The sequence below is a fragment of the Apostichopus japonicus genome, chromosome 20 (assembly GCF_037975245.1).
Source record: "Apostichopus japonicus isolate 1M-3 chromosome 20, ASM3797524v1, whole genome shotgun sequence".
Lineage (NCBI taxonomy): Eukaryota > Metazoa > Echinodermata > Holothuroidea > Aspidochirotida > Stichopodidae > Apostichopus > Apostichopus japonicus.
In genome coordinates, this window is record NC_092580.1 from 4,404,369 (window position 1) to 4,417,819 (window position 13,451).

At 35.5% G+C, this 13,451-nt stretch overlaps 1 protein-coding gene across 8 annotated transcripts in view; it reads left to right on the forward strand.

The window, feature by feature from the left end:
* The window catches only part of LOC139962175 (voltage-dependent calcium channel subunit alpha-2/delta-1-like), a 71,489-nt gene that overhangs the window by 11,700 nt on the left and 46,338 nt on the right, over positions 1–13,451 (forward strand). For 6 of the 8 annotated variants that reach the window (XM_071962140.1, XM_071962139.1, XM_071962143.1 and 3 more), the window contains exons 6-11: positions 1,117–1,248; positions 3,912–3,969; positions 8,258–8,308; positions 9,902–10,001; positions 10,906–10,974; positions 12,381–12,470. In XM_071962140.1, coding sequence (XP_071818241.1) covers positions 1,117–1,248; positions 3,912–3,969; positions 8,258–8,308; positions 9,902–10,001; positions 10,906–10,974; positions 12,381–12,470 — 500 coding nt within the window. Of the gene's footprint in view, positions 1–1,116; positions 1,249–2,277; positions 2,324–3,911; positions 3,970–8,257; positions 8,309–9,901; positions 10,002–10,905; positions 10,975–12,380; positions 12,471–13,451 lie in introns of those variants that run through there. The other 2 variants (XM_071962141.1, XM_071962147.1) reach the window with 2 other exon arrangements.

A 13,451-nucleotide genomic window follows, 5' to 3' on the forward strand; every position in this document is an offset into this window, starting at 1 on the left:
AGACTGTAACTGTGCCAACTTGCTTTCATTTTTGTGCCTTAATTTTAGCTTAAAACCAAAAACTGCTAGCAAATATGCTAGATATTCAAATACGGTCAACTTTGGTCAAAATTCTTAAACTGTATTTATAAACACAACCCTCATGGAAATTTTCCTCATTGGGACATTCAGGCATCTTGTGTGTTCCTTAAAAATGTCTGAGAAAAATTTGGAGAGTGAAGACCTCCAGGAAAGGAATTTTTGAAAACTTCTAGCAATTATAGCACGCTATAATATGGGGCCTATACTGACTACCCTTAGGCATTCAGTGAGTTTGTATAGTACTAATTCAAGGTATTATAGACCTGCCGAATATTTGGTTTGACTGGTAATAACGGAATATATCCACACCATCCTGGTGGAAAACTGCATCCAGTTCCTACGAACCATTTCGAGATACCAACATTCGAAATTGACATTGTTTTTGTACTGAAAGTAAACATGAAGCAAACAGGTTGGTTGTCACAGAAGTACAATGACAAGTTTGTTTCAAAAAAATTTTGTACATCCAATTTTTCCCTTCAAAATAAAGATGAATTAACATGAAATGTACTACTGAAATTGGTGTTATATTGTTCCCTTTACATCTCCTCATAGGTAATTAAAGTTGGAATCTTAATTATCTAATTTATATCAATAGAGTGAGAAAGAGTGAAAATGAAGGTAAACAATTTGAAAGATTATTGTTCTCAGTGTAAAACTATGACATCACTCCTGTTTTTTTTCTTCTCGAAATTTCAACAAACATTTTATCAAAATAGAGGTCAGTGAACATCTCAGTTATCAATATCTCAGAAAATGCTAGGTAGGATTTGCTCGCAAATTTCAGCAGAATGTTTAGAACATCTATCTCGTTCATAGAAGTAAACAATAAATTTCCACCTGGACTTTTGAATTTTGAAAAACTCACATTGAAATCTCCCAAACAGAATGTGAGTTTGAATTTCCATTCAATGACAGAGTCGATGATAACCAGGGGCTCTTTCAACAAGATCTGTAGTTATAGTCGACAATGTTGCTCAATTCTCCTTGTTTTGAGTTACATTACTCCTATAAATTGTTTAATATTTTCTCCAGACCCAGATATTCTGAACAGCATCAGAGCGACTGATTCTGTCGATGAAGTCTTCATCAAGAACGCTCAGCGTGACGATAAGCTTATCTGGCAGTACTTTGGAAGTGCAACAGGTTTCTACCGGTCGTATCCAGGTAAGCGTTAGATGGTGCCACGTGTGTTTATGTAGTTCTTTTGATATCATAATTTTGACCTAGAAAATACTATAATGTTTGTAGGTTAAGGGGTCAGAACATAGGTCAAATAGAAGAAATTCTTGCATAAATATATATATATATTATAATTTAATAAATTATAATCCCTTTTTTCCCTTTTTCGCTTCATTTTAAACAATTTGAAAGATACAAGATCAAACCAGACTACTATTGTCACTTTCATACCACATCAAGTGCAATAAGAATCAGTCTGTTAGTGTGCTACATGATATCTTATAGCATAGGATGCAATACCAGTATATATTGAGTCAAATTGGGGTAATAAATTGTGCTTTACAACCTTAGTGTGATGGTATGACCCATGCTACTGTTTAACTGTGCTTGTGAATATTCAGAGAGGGGATAAGACTGTATCCATACAAAATGGAGGCAATTTTTTTTTTATATATTTCTATTTTTTATAATTTTTTATTCTTAAGACGGCTTTATAAAAAAGGAAAAATGTCAGTATGTGGCAGCAACCTAACATATAATTGTCAAATGTTATCTTTTTAAATTAAAATAGAGAAAGTTTAATGATGATCAAGTAAAGAAAAATTCTACTAAATGTTACTGCTAGTTTAAATAAATTATCATTTACATGCAAATGATGTAACAAATCATGTTAATTAGCAAAGATTTTGTCATTGAAAGGTTACCATGGTACCCATGCTCTTTGATTTAATAAGGGAAGTTAATGTTGAAGTAGTTCAAAAGGCAGGCTCGATAAAATGAAATTAATCAACAGACTAAGTAGAACCTCTCTTGAATATCCTCTCGAACAAGAACTGCAAGATTTCCATATAAATGTATTGATCCCTGAAAAAATTAGGGCTTGCTGTTTACCAATCACTCACTCTGCAAATCAAGCAGGCAGGTGCAACTTCTCCCCCATCTCCTTGCAAAGATTGCGGGTGAAAATCTTGATTTTTAAAAGGTTTTTGAAACACTTTTGCATCTGACTTACAGCCACTGAAGAAGGTGGAACCACACTCCTCCCATATAACAGGCAATGGTATCTGCCATAAATTTGTTCTCTTTGCATGTTTTCAGATGATATGCAGTCCTAACTATTATTGATTCCAAAGACATATTTATTAATTGATTTCCTTGCATGTCAAAGGCCTGGTCCGATATGTAATCAATTTTTCAGCAGCGAGATCGTGATTAACTGGCATGTCTAGTTAATTGGATCCGGACGTATCGTGACGAAAAGTCCACTCTCTCTTTGGTTTATACTTTATTACAATACGGACAGATATATTGCATGAGGGGACTGTGTTCGGTGCCTTCAAGCTTCAATTTAAAAGCTTTCAAACTCTTTCCGGCATTTGTAATCCAGGTGAATTAGGTGATACGAAAAGGTGACGAATGGCGCGGGCTCTTATCCTTTACATGATATTCAGTTAACATACTGAAAAATGATCCAAACAAATGATAAACTAAATGATAAAACATTTAACTCAGGCTACTATAACCTCTAGACTTAAGTGTCTGACTGATGGCTCGTCCTATAACATAACATATATCGGGGGGGCGACATGTTAACAAGCCATCTACGGTAAACACATAGCATGTGATGAAGGTGGTTTTTACCATACATGGTTAGTTGACAGCAATAGTTCAGTGTAAGAGCTGTAAGGATGGTAAGTTGCCACTAATAGGCCCCCCTTTTATTGGGGGGGTAATGGGTATTCTACAGATCTGGGGTTTAATCTGTGGAAAGTTTGGAAATTGTATGAATGTCTTCCCTGTGATACCTTGTAGCTGAATGCAAGGTGTGTAGCAATGGGTTTAGCCGAGTGAATTTTTTATATAGAAGAATCAAATTCTTGGTGGCATGTGTGTGGCTTTAAAGGTTACATATGTTACTCTGTATTAGTGTATCGCTTTCTTCCTTTGTTCTCCTGCTTTTGAATAATTCAGACATTTTTTTTTAAAACACCAGATTATGTCATTTTCCTTGCATATTCAGTAAAACCTTGAATGTGGTGACACATTCAATATTAAGTATACTAAGTGGCTTGATTTCAAGTCAATCTGCAAAAAATGGAAGATAACAATTTGAAAAACTTCATTCTTTTTGTCATGATTAATATGATATCCCACATGTATTGGTGTAAAACCTTTTGCCCAATCAAACGGATTGATTACATGTATGGATCAATATAGCGATATGAGAGAGTGTTATTAATATCCATCATTGGCCAGTATCACTTATGTAAGCATTAGTGACGTTAAAATGTGAAAAGTATGAAAAAATTTGTTGAACTTTTTAGATATTTCTGATCACTCTATTTCCTTTTCTTGAAGTCGATACTGAAATAAGTGAAATTGTAAATCATGTGTAGAACTTCCCGTTGCATGTGTTGTCACATGCATAGAAAACACGGAGGTATCTGTATGTTTAACTTGTGACTTAGGAAGGGAGGGAGGGAGGGAGTTTATGGCCAGGGGAAGGGCAGTGGAGCGGGGGGGGGAATTGTCAAAGGGGGGGTGAGTGTGATGTGATGGGGCTTAATTGTCGAATAGACCCCATACATGTTCTGTAGTTTCCTCTGTGTGATATGTTAATTCCATCCACTTCCATTTACTAATGCTAGCCATGCAATGGGTCCAATCTGATCAATTTGATCAATACGATGTACGAAGGAGAGGATGGTAAGTTCACAACGATTTGTTTTTTGTTGTTTTCAGCGGTGGCCTTTTTTTTCATCTTTCTTCTAATTTTGTTTTAATTGTTGTTGTCGTCGTCATCAGTATACATGGCATTTTCATTGTCTTAGTTTTATTCTATAGAGACATTGTTGTGACTGAGAGCAAGGCTATTTTTGTCCGTGCGATATATACTCAGATATTGTTTTCTCTGTCTATCATAAAATTTGCCGTCTATTTAGCGTAATGTCCTGTTTTGTGTCCAGATAGCCATGGTGTTTTGTGTGTGTACATCAAGTCAACCATTGTCATCGGTAAAATATCTCATGTTTAGTATCCAGACATCCATTTGTTTTAAATGTGTACAATGTGTGTGTCTGTGTGTGATTTTTGTTTTGTTTAATTATTCTTGTGTGGATATTGATCCATGGAAGCATTAACAAACATTGTCAGTCATGTTGGATTCACTGTGAGGGTAATATTAATTTGATGGCTTCATTATACATCTCATTCATCCAATATATTAATAGAATCAATCTATGGACTAGACTAATTAGTGTATTGTGATAACTGCACAGCCCTGTATAAGTTGTAATATCATTTCACCCTTATAAAATGTCACTGTGTATTAACAAATATCAATAATATCCATAGCCAACAATAGGATCGTGTAGCACATCAATAAATATAATAAGCCTTATTCATATACTGTAGCACATGGTCACTGCACTATTATATTCAATATTGATTGTAAGAATTAAATTTAATCATCTGGATACATTGCTCATTTAGCCTGATGGGAAGGGGGGGGGGGTTGGGGAGATGTTGGGTGGGTTGAAGAAGGGAGGGGAAGGGGTTGACATGACACAATCCTCCTTGTATCCAATTCCGCTATGTACAAGTGATGTCATTTTGGGCAAGTACCAAAGTGGTTTAAGAAATTTAAGCTGCAAATTTTATCATTACTATATTGACAAATCTCGAAATTAGAGCTATGATGGTGCAGTTACAAAATAGCTATCAGTTGTGAGAACAATGGGCTCATTAATTACCATAATTAAGATAAAATTAGATGAAGCAGACAGCTGTGTGAGTGTACAGTATAGGGAAGATTTTTACCTCACTCATATGTCAATTTATAAGTGGTATCTTTCAAAATGTAATATGATATTGTTCTCGGTATTGTTCTCCTGCCTCCCAATATGCCAATTGTGTAGTTTTGCACAGTACTACCTGTATTTTTCGCAAACTTTCTGAGCAGAGGTTATCTAGCTATAATAAAAAATGGTCTGGATATTCCGTGCAATTTAATTTACACTGCTAGTGTATTATATTGTAGTTTGCAATGTATAATTGTGCTGGTACAGATACAAGTAAAAACCTAAATTACTTCAGCATTAAGTTAGTCATCTGGATATTTTGGACATTTTGTACTGTATTTTTACACATATTTTGCACATATTTTTGCACATATTTCCTATAAAAAAAAACACGTAAAACTGCAATTTTTTAGCACCAATGCATGTTCAGCAGTATATACAGTAAGGATGTATAAATAGGCAGTAGCAGGATTGAGTTCATTTAGAATATGGATAATAGAGGTTGAATAATCCAGGTTTTACTGTGTCCTCTGACTTCTTATCTGTCCGCCTTTTTTGGGGTTCAATGCCATCTTTTGACAATTTCACAAAATAGTAGTTTTATAGCTCTGGAGAACATGCCACTGCTTCAAAGCTAATATTTTTTTCTTCTCATTTATTAATCCATCCTGTAGGATGTGGAAAGAAAATTGCTGTTTCAAATAAGAATTTCAAGAATTTGAATAACTGAAAGCTGTGAGCAATGTAGCTTCATACTTGATTGTATATAAATTTAAATGTTTGATATATGTCTAGAATTGAATGTGCCTTGGAAGGTAATAAATAAATAAATAAATATTGACTCTGCAAGATCCTGTTTTCCCCTTTAAATCTGAACTTCACAGTTGTTGCATATGATGTGAATTTAAATGCCTCCGCCATGCCCCACACCGTCCCCTCACCCTCCCACAAACCCATGCCAATTAAAGAAGAATGTTTGGTACGCATGTCTCAGACAAGGAAGCTTTTCAGCTACATAGCAACAATGGAAATTAGCACCTTTCATATCATGTTGCCATGATGTTAAACAACAATTCGTTAAACAACAATTCTCACAACATTATTATTAACCAAGCAAATGGATACTTTTGATTTGTGAAAAAATTGTGGTTATTTTACCCTCATGTAATAACTTTTATGTCACTCCATGCAGGCAAAACCAAATTGATTTAACATATTGTTTGATTTTTTAATCTCTCACTTTTGACCAGTCCATCAATTTGAACTAAGCCCTCCCAATTTTTACCTAAATTTGTTTATAACAACATAATTTCCTGCTGCGGTTTTACAGAAAGATCGGTACTGTACTAGTTACAAATAAAGACCCACCCAGGCTAGTGCTGCAGGTATTCAACGTTAAATTTTCTGTAAGACCTTGATATTATAGGCGATGGGTAATTATATCAGCAATTCCATATGGAATTGGAAAATGCAATCAAAATATGCCGCAGACATGAATTCATATATCTTTAGGAATGGTATGGTGGGCTTAGCTGTCAGTGATGGTATTAATTATGGAGTTGAAACATACTCTGAATCTAATATATGAGAAATAACTGGAAGGTGGACGTGGATGATTCTGAGTATAGTTATAAAACTAGAACTTTAACTTGAATTTAGCGAATACAGTTGAAAGGAATCGACGTAAGGCCTTTTGATCATCCATTGTACAATTTACTAAATTTAAAAAAAATCATAAAAAATACATTCTGACTGATTGAGATACACCCGAACGGAAACATTCTTTAAAAAAAAATCGCCAATTTTAGCCGGATAGGCGCACATCAAACGTGTATGGTTGCTCTTGTATAAAGACTGCCTTTGAATTATCCTGATTTTAATGTGGAGTGACGCATATACTTGTGTGATTTAAAGTTGGTTCTGGTTACATCTATTTACATATTTTATCTTTCACACTGTTGTATATATATTTTAGTAATTATGGTTTAATTATGATTAACTATGGTTTGACAGTGAAGGTGAAAAGAAAGTAAGGCCCAAACAAATAAAAAATGTTCCATTTTTCCCCCTCACAAATGCTATTTGTCTCTTTTTAATCTTCTTCTGTGGTGGTAGTGCAATGCATGCTATATTATTTGTGGTTTGCATGGGCTTTGATGTTTTATTCTAATACGTTATTTCAGTATGTTTGATATCTCATATGCTGTGCATTGTGTATTCATGTACGTACATCAAATGAAAAAAAAAGAGATCAGATAATTGGAAATATATGGTTTATGATTGCTGTGGTTGACCATGAAGGTTATATTACCTGGAACTATGAAAGACTTTTAGCCTGTATTGATCTAGTGCGACATTCAATGGGTTCTAATCAATTTCAAATTGATCACTTTCTTTGAGGGGGGGGAGGGGGGGGTTGTTGGGGGGTGAAAGCAATTTATCATTGGGTATGAGTGGTGTAATATATCCTTATTAAAATTCAGACTTTGATTCATATCATGTATGAACTGTTTCCACCTCGATTTATCCATTTTGATTCATCCATTTCAAAGTAGATACCAGTTGGAATTATACATATTCAGTGCAATTAAGTTTGACCTCTGTCTCAATTTAAATTGGGTCTAGACAATATAGGTGGGGAAGAGGTTTACAGGCGATTGCAAGAAAAGTCAAAACAAACACAATTGCACAGATCTGCATTATAATTGGCCTGAGCGGTGGGTCGGTCAGAAGGGTTTGGTATTTAGGCTACAGTAGTAGTCCAGCTATGATCTTGAAACATGCAGAAAGGGTTAGAATGAGCTCTGAGCTCAGGTATAATATTTTGCCTCCTATTGTTTGGTTGAAGGAACCCACAGGTACTGTATGAGTATTCATTGTCTTTTACCTCAAAAGAGACCACAGGTAAAAGATTGACCAGTAAACCCATGTTGAATTTGAGCTCGTTACTAGGACAAGGTTACTGTATTTCCTATGTGACCACGATCACCTTAATCTTTATCAGTATTAAAATCGATCTTTTAGCCTCAACATTTGATCATTAAAAGTGGTAACTTTGTGTTAAATTTAGACAATGGAATCTCTTGAAGTGAATGTAGTGTTATCTAAGGAAATCGGTATAGTTCAAGTTTCATCCTGTGACAATCATATTAATTGGTAATTTTCAATGTTCAAAGCCTTCCTTTTTTCGTCAGGTACATTCAGGCGACCAGTTCCCCAAAGAACGTCATGATTCTGATTGACACGTAAGTCGCACATTGTTCAACACATTGTTAGCGTAAAAATTAACATTAATGTTGAGATCTAACATGCTAGATCATGTTTTAACTGTGATTGTCTTGATTTGAAACAATTTTAAGCACACTTTAAGATTTACAAAGGATTATAATGTCTTTAAAAGTATTGAAATTGGATCATGAAAATAGGGATTAATTAATTAACTTTGCAATATGAAGGACCCTTAAAAATGATAATTAATAAAACCATTCAAGTGACCTTTGAAAGTTAGATTTACTCTCACACTGGAGTAGACTTTAGACAGCGATTTTTAAGTTGCTTATCGGTCAGGATCGTTCAGGATTGCTGGATCTGTACCCGCCAACATTTCAGCACAGTCTAGGAACTGTATAAAGTGATTCCATTGGAAGGCCTGTTGCTATGGTAAAATTCTTAAATGAACACACTCACGTTCTTCTGTTGGATGATCTTCTGATGCATGTCGATTCCCCTACCAGTAATATTAATGGTGCAACGTTATAAAGCACAAAACCACATATAAAATGGTTTCTTTATCAAAAGTACAGTATCATTGCTACATATTGTGTGCCACTATACACGACTTTGAATAGCTCACACCATGAATTATTCAAACAATTTAACAGAAAAACCCTGTGAATTAACTCAAGGAGGGCCTTGTTCAATGTCTAGTGACTCTTTAAGAATTGATGCTAGTTCAGTCTTTCAAGTGCAACAGAATGCTGCACGCAGTGTTAATGGTATGCTTTGAAATCTCCTTAATATTGTTGTTTTGTCTGTTTTGAATGAAGAAATTACTGCCTCTTCCACTACCAGCCATCCAGCCCCAACCACCCCTACCCACCCCCCTACCCACCCCTCCAATCCACCATTCCTGTATTCATTAGGAATCATGCCTTTTGTCACAGTAATGACTCATTGTGATATTCAAATAATCTTTAATGATCTATGTGATAAAAATGAGTGTCATAATAAACAACTTAATTCCCCCCAAAAAACAGCTATAAAAAAAAGAGTCTTATGCCATTTGGAAACTGTCACATATTTAATGTTTCTTCACACATAAGGAAGAAAACATGATTTTAAATCCAAATATGGTAATCATCACGCCACATATGCTTCATTTTTTTGTTCTAACGGTTTTCTTTATTTAGTACAATGTTTAATTTTGTAGCATATGGAGATGAGTTTTTGCTGAATCTACATTATAGAGGCTATTAACATGACGGGCTAATGATTGCTTTGGGGTTTCAGGGTCAACATTGTGAACATGTTACCCTTGGAAATATCAACAACAACAACAACAACAACAAATAAATAAAAATGTCTAAAAAACTTTTTCAGATACTAGCGGCACTGTGACATCATAGATTGACATTATGACAGAGAGAGCTCTCCCATATAAGGATAATCCCCAAAGAGAGCATGATTTTTAATTCTTAAAATTCTTAACAGTTTGTAGGAGTTGTTCTTAATTCTCGTGATCAAAGATATCTGTGCCAAACAGAGCTAAAGAGATGACGGTTTTTAGCTTTGTACGTATCACTTTTAATCAAGGATATTTCATATTTATTCATTCTCAGGAGTGGAAGTACATATGGTATGACTTTGGAGGTGATCAAAGTGTCAGTCTCTAAGGCCTTGGACACCCTTGGAAATGATGACTATGTGATGGTAGCTGAGGTAAAACATGCTGAGAGCTAGTGTATCATTCGAGAATGGTCAGTAGAGTTATTGAAAAACCTGGTCCCTCATTGATCGATAAGTCTGCTCTTTATAAGACTAACTGATAATCCGAACCGGCAGTAATATGGATAGTTATTTAACCCGGTCATGGGTATAAGTTGATGTTAAACTGGGCCATGAGTGATTGCCACCATGGGTCATAGGGTATATAGTTGATAATGTGACTGTTGATGAAACTGAAACCCTGGCTATATTGGTAGATATGGTATAACCACACCAGCTTTATTGGTAGTCATGGTATAACCATGCCATGGACATAGTCATTAAACTGGCCAGTTATAATCTGATAATAGATTGAGAGAGAGAGATAAAATGAAGTAGCTAGTAAAATGATGAAAAGGTGAAATGTACAGTATCACATGTATAGATTAAGTATGTAGACATTGTCATTTCATTCTGGTGATTGAAATTGTTGATAGATCTCATCGTATCAGATGGGAAAGTCACTCAATTGTTTTAGTTATTTTAGTTTTATTTTGTTTTAATTACAAGATGTTATAATCTATAGTGAAAGTAAGATACAGTATGATAAGGTCAATAGTATAGATATTAAGGGGAGGGGGAGGGTCTGTTGGATGGAGGGCTACATGAGACCTGAATTTATATACAAATATTAATAACTATTCTAGCCATTCAGCTTTCTAAGATATGACATTTTATTTGTGTTGTATATTCATGATAGACTTGATTCACATTCCCCCCCCTTTTATATGAAAAAAAGTGCAAAGAATGGAAGATTTCTGAAACAGAGCTCACTGCTGGCAATTTCCAGCCTAAAGACTTCACCTCGATTTTAATTTTCTTTTTTTTTTCTCTTTTTTTACTGACATTTCCATTTCAGTTCAACCAGGAAGCTACAATCGTTGGTTGCTTTGAAACGTTTGTTCAAGCAAACCTGAGAAATAAACAGGTACAGTTTTGGTCCGAAATATTCCTCTGCTTTTCCTCATGTGATTGAGTGCTTGGGCAGAGGGTGGGGGTGGGAATGGGAGGTGTGGGTGGGTGGGGAGAGGGGTAATGGTGGAGTTTTTCAAACTTACTCCTTTATGTCACTTGCCTAAGATGTGCTTTAGATGATAAACAGCTTAAAATTGATATAGATAAAGGTTAAGCAGCTTGTCCCTGTCACTGTTTAAAGGTATACATAGTTGAAAGTCAAGACATTTATATTATATAGATATATAGATATTATACAGATATTTAGTGATCGTCCTCATTTTCGGCTCCATTTCCTCCAGTTATTTCTGCATGCTCGCTTAAAAAAGGGAGATTTGTACTCTACTAGTAAAGAACGGACTAATAATCCCAGTTTTTTAAAAATAGTTACTCTTTTGTGGATGTATGTTTGTGTCTAGATGAGAAGCTCAGCCCTTACGGTTTAGAAAGTAAAATTACCCACAGGAGGAATTTAAGTACTACGAGATCTGTGCAATACTAGTACATGTCAAGTTATTAACAGTTTTAACAATACTTACAGGCTATTATATACTCTTGTATAAATTGCTTCATGTAACAAAGGAAGTGTGGTATCTAGAGAGCGTGGTGGCCAATTGGCTAAGGCATTGGACTCGTGATCCAAGGATTGCTGGTTCAATTCCTGCCTAGTTTATTACGTTGTGTCCTTGGGCAAGATGCTTTATCTCACTTGCCTCTCTCCACCCAGGGGTTAAATCGGTACCTGTGAGGTAACTTGTCATTGGGCGCAGTAAATAACTGCTGCCAACTGTAGGGATTGTCTCTGGGACATGTTATCATTGACAAGGGGTAATATATGGTCTGTAAAGCGCTTTGAGACCTATCGCTGGTATAAAGCGCTATATAAAAAAAAAGCAAAAGATATAAATAAAATAAAATAAAAATATAGGCCCCCTTGTCACATGGTCCACATTGTTCTGTCTACTAGACATTGTGCTTGCAGCGCAAGTTCAACTTTTGTTTACACAATGCATGCTGGTATTGTTTGCTGGTATCCCACAAGATATAATAACATATTCAAGTGTTGGTCTGACAAACTTTGGCAACTTGAGCAGGTCTTAACGAGAGGATCTGGCCACATGCAAGCACAATTTATGTCTAATTAATAGTGATTGTATTCAACAGGCTCCTTAAAATCATTTCTCAAAAAAGTGAATCGTTGCAGGGCCGAAAGTGGTCAACGAACAACTTATTGCACTTAAATAAATGTAATTGCTGTTACTTTCAAAAATGCATATACTATTCTTGTTACCTCACTCTGATTTGTACATTGTGTGATTGGTAAAACATGCATTGTTTTAAATATGTTATGATGTCATACTGTATCTTCATACCTTACAGCTATTGAAAGATCACGTCCAGAATTTAAATGCCTCCGGACAGGTCAGCTTTGATAATGCTCTATCCTTCGCCTTTAAGCATTTTGAAGACGTAAGTACATCAATGTTCTACTAAGTACTATTCTAGCATACACCTACAGGTAAACACAACACTATTCTAGCATACACCTACAGGTAAACTCAACACTATTCTAGCATACACCTACAGGTAAACTCAACACTATTCTAGCATACACCTACAGGTAAACTCAACACTATTCTAGCATACACCTACAGGTAAACTCAACACTATTCTAGCATACACCTACAGGTAAACTCAACACTATTCTAGCATACACCTACAGGTAAACTCAACACTATTCTAGCATACACCTACAGGTAAACTCAACACTATTCTAGCATACACCTACAGGTAAACTCAACACTATTCTAGCATACACCTACAGGTAAACTCAACACTATTCTAGCATACACCTACAGGTAAACTCAACACTATTCTAGCATACACCTACAGGTAAACTCAACACTATTCTAGCATACACCTACAGGTAAACTCAACACTATTCTAGCATACACCTACAGGTAAACACAACACTATTCTAGCATACACCTACAGGTAAACTCAACACTATTCTAGCATAAACATACAGGTAAACACAACACTATTCTAGCATACACCTACAGGTAAACTCAACACTATTCTAGCATAAACATACAGGTAAACTCAACACTATTCTAGCATACACCTACAGGTAAACACAACACTATTCTAGCATACACCTACAGATAAACTCAACACTATTCTAGCATACACCTACAGGTAAACTCAACACTATTCTAGCATACACCTACAGGTAAACTCAACACTATTCTAGCATACACCTACAGGTAAACTCAACACTATCAGGGGCGTAGCCAGGATTATCACAGTTGTAGGCACGACTATCTGAGCGGAGTACGTACTATTTTAACTCGTTTATTTTTTTGGTTTAAAAGTGATATTGAATGAGGTGGCTCAAGTTAGCAAGAGGCCAAGGAACCAGAATGAACACTCGGGAAGGGCCGTTTCTGG